Source organism: Delphinus delphis, chromosome 10 (assembly GCF_949987515.2).
Source record: "Delphinus delphis chromosome 10, mDelDel1.2, whole genome shotgun sequence".
In the NCBI taxonomy this organism is placed as follows: Eukaryota; Metazoa; Chordata; class Mammalia; order Artiodactyla; family Delphinidae; genus Delphinus; species Delphinus delphis.
This window is the reverse complement of record NC_082692.2, coordinates 68597866-68619440: the sequence shown is the minus strand read 5'-3', so window position 1 is coordinate 68619440 and position 21575 is coordinate 68597866. Positions and strand designations below refer to the sequence as shown.

The window sequence follows — 21575 nt, the reverse complement described above, 5'->3', positions numbered from 1 at the left end:
GCTGTGAATCCCAGTCAGCATATAAAATCTCAGACATCATTGTGTAATTGGGGTCTTTTTTTGTATCTTCTATATTTCTGTTTATTTTTTTTAAATCGTCTTCATTTTTAAAAGCAGTTTTAGATTCACAAGCAAAACTGAGTGGAAGGTAGAGCTCCCATATACTCCCTACCCCAACACATGCACAGCCTCCCCAGCTATTGACATCCCCCACCAGAGTGGTACAACTGTTACAATTGATATGAACCTATATTGACACATCATTATCACCCAAAGCCCACATTCACATTAGGGTTCACTCTTGGCGTTATACATTCTATGAGTTTGGACAAGTGTATAATGACATGTATCAACACATTGACATATAGAATAGTTTTACTTACTGCCCTAAACATTTGTTGTGCTTTGCCTATTCATCCTTTACTTAACATTTTGAAATATGGAATAGTTATAATAATTATTTAGTTAATAACTAGTTTTAATGTCCTTGTCTGCAAATCCTAATATGTGTGTTGGTTCTGGGTCAGTTTCAATTGGTATTTTTCCTGTTTCTTTTCATGCCAGGTAATTTTTTAAAAATTAATTTATTTATTTTTGGCTGCATTGGGTCTTCGTTGCTGTGCGCAGGCTTTCTCTAGTTGCGGTGGGTGGGGGTTATTCTTCGTTGCGATGTGCGGGCTTCTCATTGCGGTGGCTTCTCTTGTTGCAGAGCACAGGCTTTAGGCTCACGGGCTTCAGTAGTTACGGCACGCGGGTTCAGTAGTTGTGGCTTGAGGGGTCTAGAGCGCAGGCTTAGTAGTTGTGGCACCAGGCTTAGTGGCTCCACGGCATGTGGGATCTTCCCGGACCAGGGCTTGAACCCATGTCCCCTGCATTGACAGGCGGATTCTTAACCACTGCGCCACCAGGCAAGTCTCCATGCCTGGTAATTTTTGATTGGATACCAGACATTGTGGATTTTATGTGATTGGTTGCTGGATACTTTTTATATTCCCATAAATATTCTTAGGCTTTGTTCTAGGATGTGGTGAACTCTGGGTACTCTACATAATGACCCTGAATCATGAGGTTTTCCAGTATGGCTTCTGAGAATAGCCACTGTTCCCAACATCCTGTGAGTTCTAAGGGTTGCTCCCTTTTATCCACTCAGATAATTCTTTCTCACCTTGGAGCATTTCCTCACACACATGCCCTGATGAGTGCTTAGCCAAGTACTCCAGAAGGATTCTCTGCAGACCTCTGGGCCTTTCTCCCTCATCTCCAATAGGCTACATTCTGAATTCCAGCCCCCTTGGCATGCCTGATTTCCCAGCTTCATCTTCCCAACCTGGGGAGTCCACGGGGCACCACCTGGTTTCCCTTCCCTAAGCCTCAGCCTGGAGACTGTCTCCAGGCAGTAAGCTGGGCAAACGTGGGGCTCACCTCCCATGTTTCCCATCTCCCAGGGAACACTGCCCTTTGTTACCTCATGTCCAGAATCTTGAGAACTGTTTTTTCATTGATTTTATCTTGTTTTTGGTTTTGTTTTTTGTTTTTTTTCTTTTTTCCTCAGGCAGGACAGGAAGGTAAATATAGTCCCTTCTACTCCATTTGGCAGGATAAAAGCAGGATTCTACATCATTTATTTGGATAAATAAAGTGTGGTCAATAAATATGATGGGATATCATACAACCCTGATGGGAATTCCTTAACCAGTCACAAAAGATTACATGTTGTATGATTCTATTTATATGACACATCCTGAATAGGCAAATTTATACAGTCAGAAAGTAGACTAGTGGTTGCCAAGAGCTGGGGATATGGGGGAAGTGGGAGGCTGAAGGCTAAAGGGTATGGAGTTTCTTTTCTGGGTGATGAAACTGTTCTAAAATTGATTGCGGCAATGATTGTATGACTCTATGCACATACTGAAAACCATTGAATTGTACACTTTGAATGGGTGAATTGTATGGTATATGAATTATATCTCAAAGCTCTCACAAAAGGAAGGAAATACACTTGAACTACAGGGCTTAGTAAAGGTCAATTTCAAAAACATGTGTGGGTTGGCGGGGTGGGCAATCAGGCGGCAGAAGGATCCTCCTGTGCACAGACACTGTTTATAATGAAGTTTAAAAACATGCAAAACAATTCTCTAGGGACTTCCCTGGTGGCACAGTGGTTAAGAATCTGCCTGCCAATTCAGGGGACACGGGTTCGAGCCCTGGTCCGGGAAGATTCCACATGCCGCGGAGCAACTAAGCCCGTGCGCCACAACCACTGAGCCTGCGCTCTAGAGACCGTGAGCCACAACTACTGAAGCCTGCACACCTAAAGCCCGTGCTCCGCAACAAGAGAAGCCACTGCAATAAGCCCGCGCACTGCAACGAAGAGCAGCCCCCACTCGCCACAACTACAGAAAGCCCACACGCAGCAACAAAGACCCAACACAGCCAAAAATAAATTAACTAATTAAAGCAAAATTTAAAAAAAATTCTCTAGACTATGCTCAGGGTTGCCTATGGTACAGAGAAATGGTTCACACAGTAAAACCAGGTGCTGGTTCCCTCTGGAAGCATGCAGAGGAAATGAGGGTGTGAGGTACAAAGGGTGGCAATTTTATCTCTACACTTTTAAGAGCTTTGTTTCTTTTTTTTTTTTTTGGTTGGGCCACAGGGCTTGTGGGATCTTAGCTCCCCAAGCAGGGATCCAACCGGGCCCCCTGCAGTGGAAGCACGGAGTCTCACCCATTGGCCCACCAGGGAAGTCCCTTTACGAGCTTTCTTAATAAGATTACTTGTCAGATAAATCACCCACATTTCCCCTGATGTCAGTGCCTCTCCATCCCTGCGCAGGCCGAGCACCTCACAGCGAACGCCAGCCCCACGGAGCCTGACTTCCCATCTCTGATGCAGAAAGAACGCCGGAGAGTTTAAAAAAACAACCCTTGAAGCTTGTTTTTTGCTTCCCTTGGGAAAGCGCAACTATCCCACCACACTTGCCCGTGCTGCGTCTCCCCCAACCTTCCCAAAGCCCCAGAAAATCTTACCGAGCTGGTGCAGGCTGCAGTCAGCGGAACCTCACGGGCCCAGCGGGGTAGCTGCTCCTCCGCGCCCACGCCCAGGGACCGCATCACTCTCTCCGCAGCCCCGCCGGGCCGCCACGCCCCCGCCACGAGCTCCCGCACTAGCTCAGCTGCAGCCCGCCCGCAGCCTCCAACAAGTAATGCCAAGCTCATGATAACCCACACCTGCGGGCAGCACGCCCACCTCTTAACACACCAGGCGGGGGTTAAACCGTTCATCAATCCTGTCCTCTCACTCCAGCTGGCGCCCCTGCCTGAGCGCTCACTTTCTGCCAGCCTGGCCCCCCAGTGCAGAGAGCCCGACCACCCACGGGTGGGGGCTGGGAGCAGGGCTGTGCTCAGGGGACCACGCATCCTTAGGGCGGGACTCCAGGGCCCTGCCCGGCGCCCAGGCCTTGGCTCTGCCAGTTCCTCTGCCTGGGACCGCTTCCCCGACCCCACCCTGTTGCCTACTCATTCTTTTTAATTTCTAAAAAACTGTGAAATGTCACCTCCGTAAAGAAAAGCACATAGCACAAATGTACAGTGTAACAAATCATTAGAAAGGGACACCTGGGTAACCAGCAGTCAGGTCAAGAGACAGAACACCTACCTGTTCTTTAAAAAAATACTTTTAAAAATTATGAGACGTTTTGAGCATAAAGCACAGAGAATAAAATAAACATCTGCAGACCCTCCACCAAGCTCTATGAACCTCTGATGGTTTTCTGTACATGCTTCAAAATTTTTTTGAAAGAGGTAAAGCATTACAGACAGAAGCCAAGCCCTTCGGTAGTCTCTGGAGCCCAGGTCTCCCCCAACCCCTACCCTTCAGAGGACCCAGCGTCCTGCGTCCTGGTTGCACCCTCTGACTCCTGGAGTTCTGGGCGCTTCACACAGAAGCTTGCATCCCTGAGCTAGTGCAGCTCTGCACTGCCCTATTTCATCACCCCACACATATTCTTCCACATTTCCTCTTAACGTGGGTTTGAGAGTCAGTCGGTGTTGAAGCTGGCAGCCCTGTCCACTGTGAAGGCAGAGGCTCCATACCCACTGCACGAACTCACCTCCACTTCTCCATTTAGTCTCCTGTGTGGACATTCGGTTGTTTCCAATTTTGCACTTTACAGTGTGGCAATGAACAATCTTACCTGTGTGGCTCGCAGTGTCGCGACCAAGACTTTCTCCAGCAAGAAGGCTGGGTCTTCAGCAGTCCCAAAGGGTGCCAAGTTGCCTTCTGGGGGAATGAGGCCAATTACGTTCCCACGATTGCTAACAGGGACCTGCAGCTTTGCATCTCAGCAAAACTTGGTATTAGCAGACTTTAAAAGTGTTGCAGGTCCGACAGTGGGACCTACTCATTCTTTGGATCTCAGGATTAAATGTCTCCTCTTCCAGGAGGCCTTTCCAGTCCCTGTTGCCCTCCCAGGAAGAGCCAGTACTTCCTCTGTCCACCCACAGCCCCAGCGGACACCCTGACCCCCACCCTCCCCTGTACTGTAATTTGCTTACAGACCTGCCTCCCCCAGGAGACCATAAGCCTGTTCCTCATTTGCACAGTTTCCCACCATCCTGCAGAGCCCTGACATGCAGTCAGTGCTTACTAAATGCTCACAGAGTGAATTGACGAGTCCAGCCTTCATTTCAGAGACATGACCACAAATACACTAGAAAAGCCTCCAATGCAGGATCTGACCTTAGTAGCTGCTCAAGAAACATCAGCCCAACCTGTGTATCTGCATCCTGGACGTGATTTGGGGGCTCCCAGGAGGCTCTCCAGCTCTGCCTCTGCAACATGCTGGGCAAGGTCCTGAGGAGTGAGGGAGAGGTTTTACTGTGGCCCTAAGACCAAACAAGAGGGGGTGGAGAAAGGGAGACCTCCAGGCATCTGTCGCTCCTGCTGCTGCTGTGGCAACTTGCAATGGAATTTTGTGACAGTGGGAATTACTACCTTTCATGTCATTTGATTTTAGTTTTTTCCAAGAACTGGGGCTTTTTTTTTTTTTGAATTTTCTTTTATTTATTTTTTTATACAGCAGGTTCTTATTAGTCATCCATTTTATACACATCAGTGTATACATGTCAATCCCAATCTCCCAATTCATCACACCACCACCCTCACCCCCCCCCGCCCCGCCGCTTCCCCCCCTTGGTGTCCATACATTTTTTCTCTACTTCTGTGTCTCTATATCTGCCCTCCAAACCGGTTCATCTGTACCATTTTTCTGGGTTCCACATATATGCGGTAATATGCAATATTTGTTTTTCCTTTTCTGACTTACTACTCTGTATGACAGTCTCTAGATTCATCCACATCTCTACAAATGACCCAGTTTTGTTCTTTTTATGGCTGAGTTATATTCCAGTGTATATATATACCACCTCTTCTTTATCCATTCATCTGTCAATGGGCATTTAGGTTGCTTCCATGACCTAGCTATTGTAAATAGTGCTCCGGTGAACATTGCGGTGCATGTGTCTTTTTGAATTACGGTTTTCTCTGGGTATATGCCCAGTAGTGGGATTGTTTGCTCATATGGTAATCCTATTTTTAGTTTTTAAGGGAACCTCCGTACTGTTCTCCACAGTGGCTGTATCAATTTACATTCCTACCAACAGTGCAAGAGGGTTCCCTTTTCTCCACACCCTCTCCAGCATTTGTTGTTTGTAGATTTTCTGATGATGCCCATTCTAACTGGTGTGAGGTGATACCTCATTGTAGTTTTGATTTGCATTTCTCTAATTATTGGTGATGTTGAGCAGCTTTTCATGTGCTTCTTGGCCATCTGTATGTCTTCTTTGGAGAAATGTCTATTTAGGTCTTCTGCCCATTTTTGGATTGGGTTGTTTGTTTTTTTAATATTGAGCTGCATAAGCTGTTTATATATTTTGGAGATTAATCCTTTGTCCGTTGATTCGTCTGCAAACATTTTTTCCAATTCTGAGGGTTGTCTTTTCGTCTTGTTTGTAGTTTCCTTTGCTTGGGAAAAGCTTTTAAGTTTCATTAGGTCCCATTGGTTTATTTTTGTTTTTATTTCCATTACTCTAGGAAGTGGATCAAAAAAGATCTTGCTGTGATTTATGTCAAAGAGTGTTCTTCCTGTGTTTTCCTCTAAGCGTTTTATAGTGTCCGGTCTTACATTTAGGTCTTTAATCCATTTTGAGTTTATTTTTGTGTATCGTGTTAGGGAGTGTTCTAATTTCATTCTTTTACATGTAGCTGTCCAGTTTTCCCAGCACCACTTATTGAAGAGACGGTCTTTTCTCCATGGTATATCCTTGCGTCGTTTGTCATAGATTAGTTGACCATAGGTGCGTGGGTTTATCTCAGGGCTTTCTATCCTGTTCCATTGATCTATTTTTCTGTTTTTGTGCCAGTACCATATTGTCTTGATTACTGTAGCTTTGTCATATAGTCTGAAGTCAGGGAGTCTGATTCCTCCAGCTCCATTTTTTTCCCTCAAGACTGCTTTAGCTATTCGGGGTCTTTTTTGTCTCCATGCAAATTTTAAGATTTTTTGTTCTAGTTCTGTAAAAAATGCCATTGGTAATTTGATAGGGATTGCATTGAATTTGTAGATTGTTTTGGGTAGTATAGTCATTTTCACAATATTGATTCTTCCAATCCAAGAACATGGTATGTCTCTCCATCTGTTCGTTTCATCTCTAATTTCTTTCAACAGTGTCTTACAGTTTTCTGCATACAGGTCTTTTGTCTCCCTAGGTAGGTTTATTCCTAGGTATTTTATTATTTTTGTGGCAATGGTAAATGGGAGTGTTTCCTTAATTTCTCTTTCAGATTTTTCATCATTATTGTATAGGAATGCAAGAGATTTCTGTGCACTAATTTTGTATCCTGCAACTTTACCAAATTCATTGATGAGCTCTAGTAGTTTTCTGGTGGCATCTTTAGGATTCTCTATGTATAGTATCATGTCATCTGCAAACAGTGACAGTTTTACTTCTTCTTTTCCAATTCGGATTCCTTTCATTTCTTCTCTGATTGCCGTGGCTAGAAATTCCAAAACTGTGTTGAATAAAAGTGGCAAGAGTGGACATCCTTGTCTTGTTCCTGATCTTAGAGGAAATGCTTTCAGTTTTTCACCATTGAGAATGATGTTTGCTGTGGGTTTGTTGTATATAGCCTTTATTATGTTGAGGTAGGTTCCCTCTATAACCACTATCTGGAGAGGTTTTTATCATAAATCGGTGTTGAATTTTGTCAAAAGCTTTTTCTGCATCTATTGAGATGATCATATGGTTTTTATTCTTCAATTTGTTTATATGTTGTATCACATCCATTGATTTGCATATATTGAAGAATGCTTGCATCCCTGGGTTAAATCCCACTTGATCATGGTGTATGATCCTTTTAATGTGTTGTTGGATTCTGTTTGCTAGTATTTTGTTGAGGATTTTTGCATCTGTATTCATCAGTGATATTGGTCTCTAGTTTTCTTTTTTTGTAGTATCTTTGTCTGGTTTTGGTATCAGTGTGGTGATGGCCTCATAGAATGAGTTTGGGAGTGTTTCTTCCTCTGCCATTTTTTGGAAGAGTTTGAGAAGGATGGGTGTTAGCTCTTCTCTAAATGTTTGATAGAATTCACCTGTGAAGCCATCTGGTCCTGGACTTTTGTTTGTTGGAAGATTTTTAATCACAGTTTCAATTTCATTACTTGTGATTGGTCTGTTCATATTTTCTAGTTCTTCCTGGTTCAGTCTTGGAAGATTATACCTTTCTAAGAATTTGTCCATTTCTTCCAGGTTGTCCATTTTATTGGCATAGAGTTGCTTGTAGTAGTCTCTTAAGACACTTTGTATTTCTGCAGTGTCTGTTGTAACTTTTCCTTTTTCATTTCTAATTTTATTGATTTGAGTCCTCTCTCTCTTTTTCTTGATGAGTCTGGCTAATGGTTTGTCAATTTTGTTTATCTTCTCAAGGAATCAACTTTTAGTTTTATTGATCTTTGCTGTTGTTTTCTTTGTTTCTATTTCATTTATTTCTGCTCGGATCTTTATGATTTCTTTCCTTCTGCTAACTCTGGGTTTTGTTTGTTCTTCTTTCTAGTTCCTTTAGGTGTAATTTTAGATTGTTTATTTGAGATATTTCCTGTTTCTTGAGGTAGGCTTATATAGCTATAACCTTCCCTCTTAGAACTGCTTTTGCTACATCCCATAGGTTTTGGATCATTGTGTTTTCATTATCATTTGTATTTTTTGGTTTCTTCTTTGATTTCTTCAGTGATCTCTTGGTTATTTAGTAATGTATTGTTTACCCTCCATGTGTTTGTGTTTTTTACTTTTTTTTCCCTGTAACTGATTTTTTAAAAAATTTTATTGGAGTATAGTTGATTTACAATGCTGTGTTAGTTTCAGGTGTACTTCCCTCTGTTTCATTTTCTTTTTTAAAAAACTTAATTAATTTATTTATTTTTGGTTGCGTTGGGTCTTTGTTGCTGCATACGGGCTTTCTCTAGTTCCCTGTAATTGATTTCTAATCTCATAGTGCTGTGGTCAGAAAAGATGCTTGATATGATTTCAATTTTCTTAAATTTACTGAGGCTTGATTTGTAACACAAGATGTGATCTATCCTGGAGAATGTTCCGTGCACACTTGAGAAGAAAGTGTAATCTGCTGTATTTGGATGGAATGTCCTATAAATATCAATTAAATCTATCTAGTCTGTTGTGTCATTTAAAACTTGTGTTTCCTTATTAATTTTCTGTTTGGATGATCTGTCCATTGGTGTAAGTGAGGTGTTTAAGTCCCCCACTATTATTGTGTTACTGTCGATTTCCTCTTTTAGAGCTGTTAGCAGTTGCCTTATGTATTGAGGTGCTCCTATGTTGGGTGCATATATATATTAATAATTTATAATAATTTATAACATTTATGATTGTTATATCTTCTTCTTGGATTGATCCCTTGATCATTATGTAGTGTCCTTCCTTGTCTCTTGTAACATTCTTTATTTTAAAGTCTATTTTATCTGATATGAGTATTGCTACTCCAGCTTTCTTTTGATTTCAATTTGCATGGAATATCTTTTCCCATCCCCTCACTTTCAGTCTGAATGTGCCCCTACGTCTGAAGTGGGTCTCTTGTAGACAGCATATATATGGGTCTTGCTTTTGTATCCATTCAGCAAGCCTGTGTCTTTTGTTTGGAGCATTTAATCCATTCATGTTTAAGGTAATTATCGATATGTATGTTCCTATTACCATTTTCTTAATTGTTTTGGGTTTGTTTTTGTAGGTCCTTTCCTTCTCTTGTGTTTCCCACTTAGAGAAGTTCCTTTAGCATTTGTTGTAGAGCTGCTTTGGTGGTGCTGAATTCTCTTAGCTTTTGCTTGTCTGTAAAGCTTTTGATTTCTCCATTGAATCTGAATGAGATCCTTGCTGGGGAGAGTAATCTTGGTTGTAGGTTCTTCCCTTTCATCACTTTAAGTATATCATGACACTCCCTTCTGTCTTGTAGAGTTTTTGCTGAGAAATCAGCTGTTAACCTTATGGGAGTTCCTTTGTATGTTATTTGTCGTTTTTCCCTTGTTGCTTTTGATAATTTTTCTTTGTCTTTAATTTTTGCCAATTTGATTACTATGTGTCTCAGTGTTTCTCCTTGGGTTTATCCTGTATGGGACTCTCTGTGCTTCCTGGACTTGGGTGACTATTTCCTTTCCCACATTAGGGAAGTTTTCGACTGTAATCTCTTCAAATATTTTCTCGGGTCCTTTCTCTCTCTCTTCTTCTGGGACCCCTATAATGCAAATGTTGTTGCGTTTAATGTTGTCCCAGAGGTCTCTTAGGCTGTCTTCATTTCTTTTCATTCTTTTTCTTTATTCGGTTCTGCAGCAGTGAATTCCACCATTCTGCCTTCCAGGTCACTTATCTGTTCTTCTGCCTCAGTTATTCTGCTATTGATTCCTTCTAGTGTATTTTTCATTTCAGATATTGTGTTGTTCATCTCTGTTTCTTTGTTCTTTAATTCTTCTAGCTCTTTGTTAAACATTTCTTGCATCTTCTCGATCTTTGCCTCCATTCTTTTTCCGAGGTCCTGGATCATCTTCACTATCATTATTCTGAATTCTTTTTCTGGAAGGTTGCCTATCCCCACTTCATTTAGTTGTCTTTCTGGGGTTTTATCTTGTTCCTTCATGTGGTACATAGTCCTCTGCCTTTTCATCTTGTCTATCTTTCTGTGAGTGTGGTTTTTGTTCCACAGGCTGCAGCATTGTAGTTCTTCTTGCTTCTGCTGTCTGCCCTCTGGTGGATGAGGCTATCTAAGAGGCTTTTGCAAGTTTCCTGATGGGAGGAACTGGTGCTGGGTAGAGCTGGCTGTTGCTTTTGTGGGCAGAGGTCAGTAAAACTTTAATTCACTTGTCTGCTGATGGGTGGGGCTGGGTTCCCTCCCTGTTGGTTGTTTGGTCTGAGGCGACCCAACACTGGAGCCTACCCGGGCTCTTTGGTGGGGCTAATGGCCGACTCTGGGAGGGCTCACACCAAGGAGTACTTCCCAGAACTTCTGCTGCCAGTGTCCTTGTCCTCACGGTGAGACACAGCCACCCCCTGCCTCTGCAGGAGACCCTCCAACACTAGCAGGTAGGTCTGGTTCAGTCTCCTATGGGGTCACTGGTCCTTCCTCTGTGTCCCGATGTGCACACTATTTTGTGTGTGCCCTCCAAGAGTGGAGTCTCTGTTTCCCTCAGTCCTGTAGAAGTCCTGCAATCAAATCCCACTAGCCTTCAAAGTCTGATTCTCTAGGAATTCCTCCTCCCGTTGCTGGACCCCCAGGTTGGGAAGCCTGACGTGGGGCTCAGAACCTTCACTCCAGTGGGTGGACTTCTGTGGGGTATCTTTTTTGGTGAGTTCCAGTGTCTTCCTGTCGATGACTCTTCAGCAGTTAGTTGTGATTCTGGTGTTCTTGCAAGAGGGAGTGAGAGCATGTCCTTCTACCCTGCCATCTTGAACCAATCCTCTATTTGTACTCATTCTTCAATCCAACTCAAGTTCTGAAATCAATAATGAGTCGTACAAGATTTGAGACATTCCTTTTTCATTTTCCTATGACTCATACTTCTTTCTTCCTGGCAGTTTGTTGGGGTGGGGGTACGAGGAGGAACTCTCCAAACTCCGGAACTCCACACTCCAGAGGCAGCCCTTTGGACGTGCTGCCTCTCCACTTCTGGGCGGGTCCTAAGCAGAGGCCCCGCCCCACGCTTGACTGTCACCCCACCTAGCAAGAACTGGGGCATTTGACATTCAACTTTTCTTTTTCATAATTTAAAACCACATGAGACCCACCTGCCACTCACATCAGCCTTAGACTCTCATTTTCCTGCTGTGGAGCTGGCTGATGGCCCAAAGCCCACAGTAAGGGAAGCGGAGACGGACCCTGCTGCTAGGTCTGGAACCTACTCCTGACTCGCAGTCCAGGGCTCTTCACTCCATTCCCATCCAGGAAAATTTTGTCCCCTTTCTACAAGATTCCCGGACACTAGCCTGGGCCCAGCCATGCCTTGTACCTACAGCACTGCTGTGAGGCAAACATGCTTGGAGACATGGAAGATGTTCACAGAGTGAAGAATAAGAACAATAGTCTTAGATTTCCTGAGTACTCACTGTGTGCCAGGCTGCACGAAGAGTTTTCCAAGCTTCAGCCTCATAACAACACTGTAAAGCAGGTATTATTATGCCCAAGCTATAGGGGAGGAAACTGAGGCTCAGAGAGGGCAAGTAACAGTGGAGGGATGGGACAGGCAGGTGTAGACCCAGATCTGACTCCAAGTCTGCATCCCATAGTTTGTCATCAGCGCTGCCACTTCCTGGCCCACGCTAGGTGAGTCTGAGTATGGGTCCAATATAAAAAGGAGCATTTGATATCCAGCTACTGCAAACCTGAGCCAGGGTTTAAAGACAATCTTTCTTTCTTTTTTAAACATACCTTGTTTCCAAACAGAGCGCTCAAGAACAATTAAGTTAACAAGATCCTTTTCTTTTTCTTTTTCTTTTTTTTTTGCAGAGGGTGTGTTTTCACGTAGAAATGCTTTCAGCAGCAGTTTTGCTTTATATTCTGCAGCCTCTTGCTGTGGTTTTGCAGAGCCCTGAGGCAACAGTTTTAAAGGCCTGGGTTTGACTTCTCTTTGGGTTTTTCAGCTTTATTTTATTTTATTTTATTTTATTTTATTTTATTTTATTTATTTATCTTTGGCTGCATTAGGTCTTCATTGCTGCACGCGGGCTGTCTCTAGTTGCTGTGAGCAGGGGCTACTCTTCGTTGTGGTGCGTGGGCTTCTCACTGTGGTGGCTTCTCTTGTTGCAGAGCACGGGCTCTAGGCGCGGGCTTCAGCAGTTGTGGCACGTGGGCTTAATTGCTACGCGGCAATTAAGGGATCTTCCTGGGATCCTGGGATCCTGGGATCCTGGGATCTTCCTGGGATCTTCCTGGACCAGGGCTCGAACCTATGTTCCCTGCATTGGCAGGAGGATTCTTAACCACTGCGCCACCGGGGAAGTCCCAAGATCCATTTTTAATGGAATGCAAGCATTTTGTGAAATGAGTTATTTTGAACTTATCATTGATGCAAAGTGGGTCTAATTGGCTTAATTTTTGAGACATTCCTTTTTCATTTTCCTATGAAAATGAAACTCATGATTTAAATCCAGGAAGTGGCTCAGAGAGGTTTTGCCAATACTATTGATGGCAGGTTTCTAAAGGTCTGTGGTTGGCCACAGCTGTCTTGCTCTTGAACCATGTCCTAACCCTCAGCTGGGACAGTGGGCCAGTGCCACCTGCCAGCTGGAGGACATTGACTTCTGAGTTCCTGGGGTTTGGTCACCTGTCGCTTCTAATGTCACAGGGCAGGATTGGCAGCCACCCTTGTTTTACCGACTCCTTACCCATGCCCCCAGAGCAGGGGGAGGGGAGCTCATATCAGTCATTCACACCCTGGTAAGGAAGAAATTGGGGAAATGGGATTCTAATTGTGTGATGGATGCTAAGGAATGGGGTTGAGATTTGGGGCAGACCAGAGACCCTCTTAATGCCAGGGGAGCTGTCTAGATGTGTAACCTCCACATCTCTGAATCTCTTCAAAATGGTCCTCGGGCACCTCCTTGCTGGAATATTTCCCCAGGGACTAATGACAGGAGGTGGGTTAGGAACCGAGCACTGTACCTGGCACAAAACGGTCCTCCCTGGGCCTGCAAGCCCGCCGGCCACCAGAGGGCGCTGTAGCTTCCCGGAGCCGCCGCAGGCTCCCTCCCTTAGGGCCCACCGATCTTCCGCCTGTGATGCGCGCTCACGCAGGGGTCCCAGGGTCCAGCGGTGGAGCCTTCCACACACAGGGGCTGGGCGGTACTGGCTGGCGACTTCACCTTCCAGGGTGTGGCCCGCTCACAGCCGCATCTCCTTGCTCCACCAGGACGACTGGGTGAAATGCAGATTCCAAGATCTCAACCAACTGGCTCTCAATCCTGGTGCCCGTTGGACTGCGGGGCACTATAGCAATACTAACGTGGGGTCCCTTCCAGAGATCACCTAGAACTAGACGCGGGGCAGCCTGGGCATCGGATTCCTATGTATAGTCAGGGCCGAGACCTGCTGGCTAGAACTTGGCATAAAGGATGTGTCTTATCAGTATGCTTTGCACGCTGACTGTGAGAGCCACTGCCGTAAAGGGATTGTGGTCTGCGCAGCCCACGCATTCATTCACTCATTCATCCTTCATTCCACCTTTGGGTGCCCTCGAGAGCTGGCACATGGAACCACAGGGTGGAATCGCTCTGAAGTTTTGGTTCTCTAACTTGCTCATCTTGATTCCTTGGCCCTGCACCACTTTCCACATCAGGAAAGTATTTAACCACCTCCCCAGGTGCTGGGTGTTCTGCTTGCTTCCAGTTTTTCCCAATTAGTCCACGAGGTGTTGGGCATCCTGGGCCAGCCTCCTGGGGCCTGTGGGTGAGACTCCTCTGGGTAGCTCCGCTTGGGAAGGGGGATTGCTGGATCATGGGGTGGGTGCATTTTAGGATTCATTCATTCATTCATTCATTCATTCCACGCCACATGGCTTGCAGGGTCTTAGTTCCCAGACCAGGGATTGAACCTGTGCCCCCTGCAGTAGAAGCACGGATTCCTAATCACTGGACTGTCAGGGAATTCCCACATTTTAGGTTTTAATTGAAACTGCCAAGGTGCCCTCCTGCAGTCTGGTCAAAAGGCCCACGGGTTCTGATGTGCAGCTGACAGGCCCGCTATCCTGAGCATGTTTCATCCCCTTGAGGGGATGGGGTCACAGTGGCTGCTGTCTACTGAGCATCTACTGTGTCCTGAGACCGTGGGATGCACTTACAGAAATCATCCTAGTCCACAAGCATCAGCATAGCTACACGCGTACCTCGGAAATATTACGAGTTCGGTTCCAGACCACTGAAATAAAGCACGAGTCACAAAAAATTTGGGGTTTCCCCAGTACATATAAGTTATGTTTACACTATAATCTATTAAGTGCAATAACATTAGGTCTTAAAAAGCAATGTACATACCTTAATTAAAAAGTACTTTATTGCTAAAAAATGCTAACCATCATCTGAGCCTTCAGCAAGTTGTAATCTTTTTGCTGGTGGAAGGTTTTGCCTCGATGTTGATGGCTGCTGACTGATCAAGGTGGTGGTTGCTTGAAGATTGAGGAAGCTGTGACAATTTCTTAAAATAAAACAAAAATGAAGTTTGCCATATCAAATGACTCTTCCTTTCATGAATGATTTCTCTATAGTACACAGTGCTGTTTGATAGCATTTTACTCACAGAAGTTCTTCCAGAATTGGAGTCAATCCTCTCAAGTCCTGCCACTGCTTTATCAACTATGTTTATGTAATATTCTAAACCCTTTATTGTCATTTCAATAATCTTCAAAGCATCTTCACCAGGAGTGGATTCCATCCCAAGAAACCACCTTCTTTGTTCATTCATAAGAAGCAATTCCTCGTTCGTTAAAAGTTTTATCATGAGATTGCAGCAATTCAGTTACATCTTCAGGCTCTACTTCTAACTCTGGTTCTTCTGCTATTTCCATCACATCTGCAGTGACTTCCTCCACTGAAGTCCTGAACCCCTCAAAGTCATCCATGAGGGTTGGAATCAACTTCTTCCAAACTCTTCTTAATGTTATTTTGACCTCTTTCTATGGATCACAAATGTCTTAATGACATCTAGGATGGTAAACCTTTTCCAAAAGGTTTTCAATTTTTAGATCCATCAGAGGAATCACTGTGTGGCAGCTATAGCCTTGTGAAATGTATTTCCTTTTTTAAAAAATAAATTTATTTATTTATCTTGGTTGCATTGGGTCTTCATTGCTGCACGCAGGCTTTCTCTAGTTACAGCGAGTAGGAGCTACTCTTTGTTGCAGTGTGCAGGCTTCTCATTGCGGTGGTTTCTCTTGTTGTGGAGCACCGGCTCTAGGCGCATGGGCTTCAGTAGTTGTGGCACATGGGCTCTAGAGTAGTTGTAGCTTGCAGCCTCTAGAGCGTGGGCTCAGTAGTTGTGGCCCACAGGCTTAGTTGCTCCGTGGCATGTGGGATCTTCCCAGACCAGGACTCGAACCCGTGTCCCCTGCATTGGCAGGTGGATTCTCATCTTTTTGCGTTTTTCTTGGCTGCACTGTGCAGCAAGTGGAATCTCAGTTCCCCAACCAGGGATTGAACTCATGTGCCTTGCAGTGGAAGCATGGAGTCCTAACCACTGGACTACCAGGGAAGTTCGGATTAAGTTCTTATATAGGCACAGTTGGTGGTGCTGCAAAACAATTACAATAGTAACATCAGACATCACTGATCACCATAACAAATATAATAATAATTTAAAGTTTGAAATATTGAGAGAATTACCAAAATGTGACACAGAAGCACGAAGTGAACAAATGCCGTTGGAGAAATGGTGCCGATCGACTTGCTCCACGCAGGGTTGCCACGAACCTTCAATTTGTAAAGAACATGATGTCTGCAAAGTGTAGTACAGCGAAGTGCAGTAAAATGAAGTCTGCCTGCATCCCCATTTTACAGTAAAGGAAACTGGACCTCCGGGAGGTTGTCACTCACTGAGGTCACACAACTAGGGACATGCAGGGTTTGAAACCAGGGGTATCTGACAGCAGAGCCCTGCTCCTGCCCCCAGGCCCTCCTGCATCTGTGTTTGCTTGGCTCTGAGTGTGAGGCCTGGTACACATTTCAGGTGGAGGCCAAGCTCGCTGCTCTGCCTACACACCTACCTGGCAGGTGGAGGGCCGTCTTCCAGACCCCCAGTTCCCAGTGAAAGCGTGGCTCCGGGCCCAGCCACGAGAGGCATTTCCTGGGCCACCCGTCAGTCCTGGTGCCTATGCAACTCTGGGAACAGGCCTCGAGCCGCACAGCTTCCCAGGCAGTTTGGCAGCATCCCTGGCAGCTGCTTCCCCATCCCCCAGGCTTTGCCCAGCCCCATGGGGTACCGAGCATCAGTCTCTGAGGGATTCCCCAGAGCTGGGAGCTCCAAGAGCCAGTAAGGAGTAATGGTCCCGTTTTACAGATGAGGAACTAAGGCCTAAGGAAGAAACTCGTGGTGGTTACAGTGTGTGGGTAGCGGAGTAGAACTCACACTTCCGTTCTTCCCGCCACCCTCCACAGCCTCTGGCTGAAAAACGACTTAGTCTCCCAGCCCACGCAGGAGGAAATGGGCTCTGGCTGCATGGCTCTGCCTTGGAGCTGCAGGACGACGGGAGAGACTCTGAATTCACTCACCAACTGTAGTTCTGTTCTAAACACACTCTGGACCACCCCGGGGGCTTCTGGGGCCTGTGCAACAGAAGTAGGGAACAGGGGTCTCCAGGCTCCTCCTCTGGGCTCTCAGAGCCCCAGCATTCCCCAGCACAGCCCATGTCACGCTGTGTCTCCCCCCCTGACTGTGAGCCCAAGGGGAAAAAGCCCCACTTCTGGGGCTTTCACTGCTGGACGCAGAGCAGGGATTCAAGTGTTTCCCAAGAGGATGGCAGGTGGAGAGGACAGGGAGACACTTAGGTCTCTCTGGGGAGGGTTTGGCCCCCAATCCCCGCAGTATCAGCCCCCCCTCATCTGGCACCTCTCCAGCTGTGGAAACTTGTACCTCAGCCCAGAAAAATGAACTTGCTGGAAGTCAGCTACTTGGATGCCAGGGCCAGCCAATCCAGCGCTGGGGGCACCTCGTCCACCACCAGGGACGAGGGCCGGGGGCTGGACCAGAGGGGCTGCAGGGAGGGCCCTGCCTGAGGCCTGTGCCCAGAGAGAGGCGGAGAGGAAGAAACAGGAAGCCATGAGCAGGTGTTGAAGTGGTGGGGACAGAAAGCTGCACGCTCAGGGGGACACCGGCTGCCACCAGTTTCCTCGCTGCACACGGGCACACTGAGCAAGTCTCTCAACCTCAACCCGGCCACTCGGCATTTTCTCACTTTTTTCTCCTACCCTGCTCCCCTCCCTGTCCCCAGGTAGGAAAGAGCTCCTGAGATATAGATTCTAGAACTCAGACACAGACTCCTCTGTGGCAAGGGCGGGGACAAACATGAGATGAGGAGTTACACCGAGTACCACCTTGCTTTGTCCCCATTTTACAGATGAGGAAACGGAGGTTTCAAATGATTAAGTGACATCTTTAAAGCCGAATCTTTTGGCTACTCTGCGATTTGAATCCAGAGCTGTCTGAAGCCTGAGCTGTATTTCCATTCTCTCCCCTGTCCTCCTCCCCAGTCTGGGCTGGCCTCGACGACTTTGCTCACATCTCCCCGCCAGACCTTGCACTGTCCTGCTTTTCAGCGCTCGCCCCTCACTCTTCTGAGATAGACTCTCTGCAGCTGGTCCCTCCTCCTCCCATCACCCCACAGAGACACCTGGGGCTCCCTCAGCCACCCAGAAAAGTTTTCTGCTTTTGGCCCATGGCCCTGGAGCCAGAGGAAACCCATAAATACAAACACATTTGCATGAAAGCCCAGGGGTCTGCATCTGCAGCTAACAGCTCGGTTTAACTTCCAAGACAGAGCTGCCAGAAGTGGGAGCAGCAGCCACCAGCTTCCTGGGAGAAACGTGTCCTGATAGCCAGGTCAGCATCAGTTGGTGTTTATTTAGACACACAAATAAAAGAACCTGGCGTTTCAAACAGCTTGTGCTCCTTTTTTTTTTTTTTTTTTTGGGTGGGGGGGTGGTGGGAGGTGGGGAGGGTGTGTGTCATATATATAATATATATATATTTTAAAAGATCGTATCACCAGTCCCCCACATTTTTCTCTACTGAGCAATATATACACGCCTATATATATATATATATATATATATATATATATATATATATATATATATATATATAGGCGTGTATATATATATATATATATATTTTACATATTTTTTTCAATAGATAACTACATTCAAGTAATGAAACACAGGATTTACAATTTCCCTCTGAGGGCAGAGGAAAAGCAAATTCACATACAATTCACAGAGGAAGTACCATGAAAGCCCAGCCAGACAGGAGCTGAGGCCTCTCTGGGGGACGAGGGAGACAGGCAGCAGCAGAAATTATGACAATCACACTGCTACTTATCGTGGGGGACAGGCAGGTGCCGATGAAGTGGGGGGCCCTGCCTGCTCTGCCTGGGCCAGGTCAGCAGGCCGTGCTGGCTGACCCAGGCTCCCTGGCTGGGGTGGGCTGGGGGCACGTGTCTGGCAACCTCAATTTTCCAGGAGCCTCTCGAATTTGGGGTTCACAAAGGAGAAGCCGGCAAATGCTGTTTGGTCCATGGAGTCGATGAGGTTCTTGTCGCTGTAGGAGAGGCGCGGCTTCTCGTTCAGGAACTCCTGGTCGAAGTTGTTGTAGTCTCCAGCAGACCTCTGCAAACAGAAGGCAGGGGTGTGTAAGCGGGACCCAAAGGGCAACCTTCCAATGGGTTCCCGACGTTCCAGGGACCCATTCCCGGAGCCATAATCCCTGTTGGGCTGGGCCAAGCCAGAGCTGTCCTTATTTAGAACAGAAAAGGGAGTCTTTCTGCTGGAAGGTGGATGCTGTTACCAAGGGAATGAGGGAAGCCAGCAGGGGGCCTGGAGGAGGAAAGGTGGGCATCCACCCAAGCAGGGTTCTAGAAGACCACAGCCCTGGGCCAAAGCCCAGCCACCACTTGTTTTTGTAGGTCCCACAAGCTAAGGCTGGCTTTTGCATTTTTAAATGTTTAGGAAAAAATCAAAAGGAGAATAACACTTCATGACATGTGAAAATTAAATGAAATTCAAAGTTCGGCATCCATAAATAAAGTTTTATTAGTACCCAACCACACCCACTCACTGACATACCGTCTATGGCCGCCTTGAGACTATCTGGCCTGCAAAGCCTAAGATATTTACTATAAGGCTGTTCACAGGAAAAGTTTGCCAACTCTCTGCTTCTGAAGGTACAATGAAAGAGTGATTGAAAGAGGTCTTAAGCTGGTGGCCCTCAGGCCAAACTGAGCTGCAGGTACAACCATTTTGACTAGCCATGGGTTTTAATGGCATTTGAGCCAATATTTTAAAATTGGGCAATTTGGGGCTTCCCTGGTGGCGCAGTGGTTGAGAGTCCGCCTGCCGATGCAGGGGACACGGGTTCGTGCCCCGATCCGGGAAGATCCCGCATGCTGCGGAGCGGCTAGGCCCGTGAGCCATGGCCCCTGAGCCTGCGCGTCCGGAGCCTGTGCTCTGCAACGGGGGAGGCCACAACAGTGACAGGCCCGCGTACCACAAAAAAAAAAAAAAAAAAAAAAGGGCAATTTGACATAAAAATCCTGGTTTCTGGCTTCTTTGAAAACTGACAGAGCAGAGCAGCCCTGGGCCCATTTCCTGGCACGTCCGCCCACTCTTGGTGCTGAAACCCGCTTGGCCAGTACATCACAGGCCCCACTTCCCACTGACAGGGGCTGCCGATCAGCTGCCTGGTGTTATTTAAAATCAGTCTATCCCTCTTTCTATCAAAAGTGAGACACTGAAAGCAGGCTGTGTGATTTTCCTACAGCTGGCCTGGCCTGGTAGTGATGTGCCCACGGCAGGAGGCACTGAGTTTGAGATCCCTGGAATGGGGGAGTGCTCTGCGGCTTCAAGACACAAACACGGGGGCACATTACGCAGGCTGCTCAGTGGGAACAGCGTGTCCTGAAAGAGGAGGGGAAGCAAAGGAGAGAAAGGGGAAGGGAGGGAAGAGCTGCGATCAGAGAAGGGCCACAGAGCTCAACTTCTGAGAAGTCCAGCCTCCCTCTGCTCTCCTGCTGGCTCCTTGGTGGTTTCTCTAGATTCTAGGCCTTTATGCAAACCATCCCTCCTCTACCTGGAATACCTCCCATCTGCCCTTGGCCTGGCCGAGCTTCCCCAGCCCTGCAGACATCCCATTTCCTCTCAGACCCACCCCGATCTCTGCATCTTGGGCACCTGCCCACAGACCATCCCTATGGCAACTGATTGTGTGTGGCCTTGTGACATGTCTTGTACTGCTGTCATTTATCATAGATGACCATCAGTGTGCAAGTTTCCTATCTCTCTGAGGAGCTGGGGCCCCTCTAGCTCTGGGACTGGGCCTCCCACTTCGCTATGCAGCCCAGCACAGTGCTCTGCACCCAGAGGGTACTCATCATTTCCGATATTTTTTGGAAAATGGATTGGATAGATGGGTAGGTGGAGGGAGGGGGGCCTTAACTGTGATCCCCAAAGCATACGCCCCTGCACACAGTGGATTTTAAAGAATGTATGCTAAAGGGTGGCTGGATCCACTGTCACCAATGTTTGTTGAATGACTGACTGAGGAGAGATGGTGAGGATACGAGGGTAGAGGCTGTGGCTCAGTGTGCCAAGGAGGTTGGGAAAGCAGATTTGCTAGAAGAAGGGAGAGGAGGAGAGCATGCGAATGATGCAGGAGAGAGGCAGGGCAAAGCAGGAGGAGTCCACTCCGGAAGGCAGTGAGAGAAAACATTGAGTGGGCAGCCCCCACTGGAGCGGGATCACGTACCACTTTGGGCTTGAAGGGCGGCTCCACTGCACGTTTCTCCAGCAGAGCCCAGTTGATGGTCTTGAAGAAGGGGTGGATTTTGATGTTCCCTGTCACTCCCAGCCTCTTGGTTGTATCCCGTTCAAGCAGCTGCAACGCAGCAGGGAACCTGGTTAGCACCCGAGGGCTGTAGGAAATGGGAGCCTCAGAAAACGCCAAGCAGGTCGAGGGGTGCCCAGGCTGGTCCAGTCCAGCCTGGTATCACAGCCCAGGGCCTCTGGGCCTGAGAGGTCCTCTCTGGCCTCTGGTCCCAGGTCCAGTGGAGAAATAGGGTGTGGACTGGGGCTGCCAGGACTCTCAGCTGGTGGGACTTGTGAGCAAAAGCAGTAGCTCTTATTGGGTGTTTACCATCTGCCTGGCATCATACACTTACGTTTTTTTCCCCCCAAAACTCTGTGAGAAAGGTTCTCTTCTGGCCTCATTTTGTAGATAAGGAGATAGACTCAGAGTTTAGCCTAAGGTCTATCTGTCTTCTG

General features: G+C 46.6%; 1 protein-coding gene across 3 annotated transcripts in view; it reads right to left on the bottom strand.

Moving 5' to 3' along the window:
* Nucleotides 1-14507: 14507 nt before the first annotated feature.
* The window catches only part of PRKCD (protein kinase C delta), a 33664-nt gene continuing 26596 nt past the window's right edge, over nucleotides 14508-21575 (bottom strand). Inside the window, exons 18-21 of one of the 3 annotated variants that reach the window (XR_009520882.1) lie at nucleotides 21061-21189; nucleotides 18767-18926; nucleotides 15930-16016; nucleotides 14508-15837 (exon numbers count right to left, since the gene is read on the bottom strand). Coding sequence is in view for 2 of the 3 variants with exons in the window: in XM_060022685.1 (XP_059878668.1) it covers nucleotides 18768-18926; nucleotides 21061-21189 (288 nt within the window). In the remaining variant the exon portion in view is untranslated. Of the gene's footprint in view, nucleotides 15838-15929; nucleotides 16017-18401; nucleotides 18927-21060; nucleotides 21227-21575 lie in introns of those variants that run through there. The other 2 variants (XM_060022685.1, XM_060022686.1) reach the window with 2 other exon arrangements.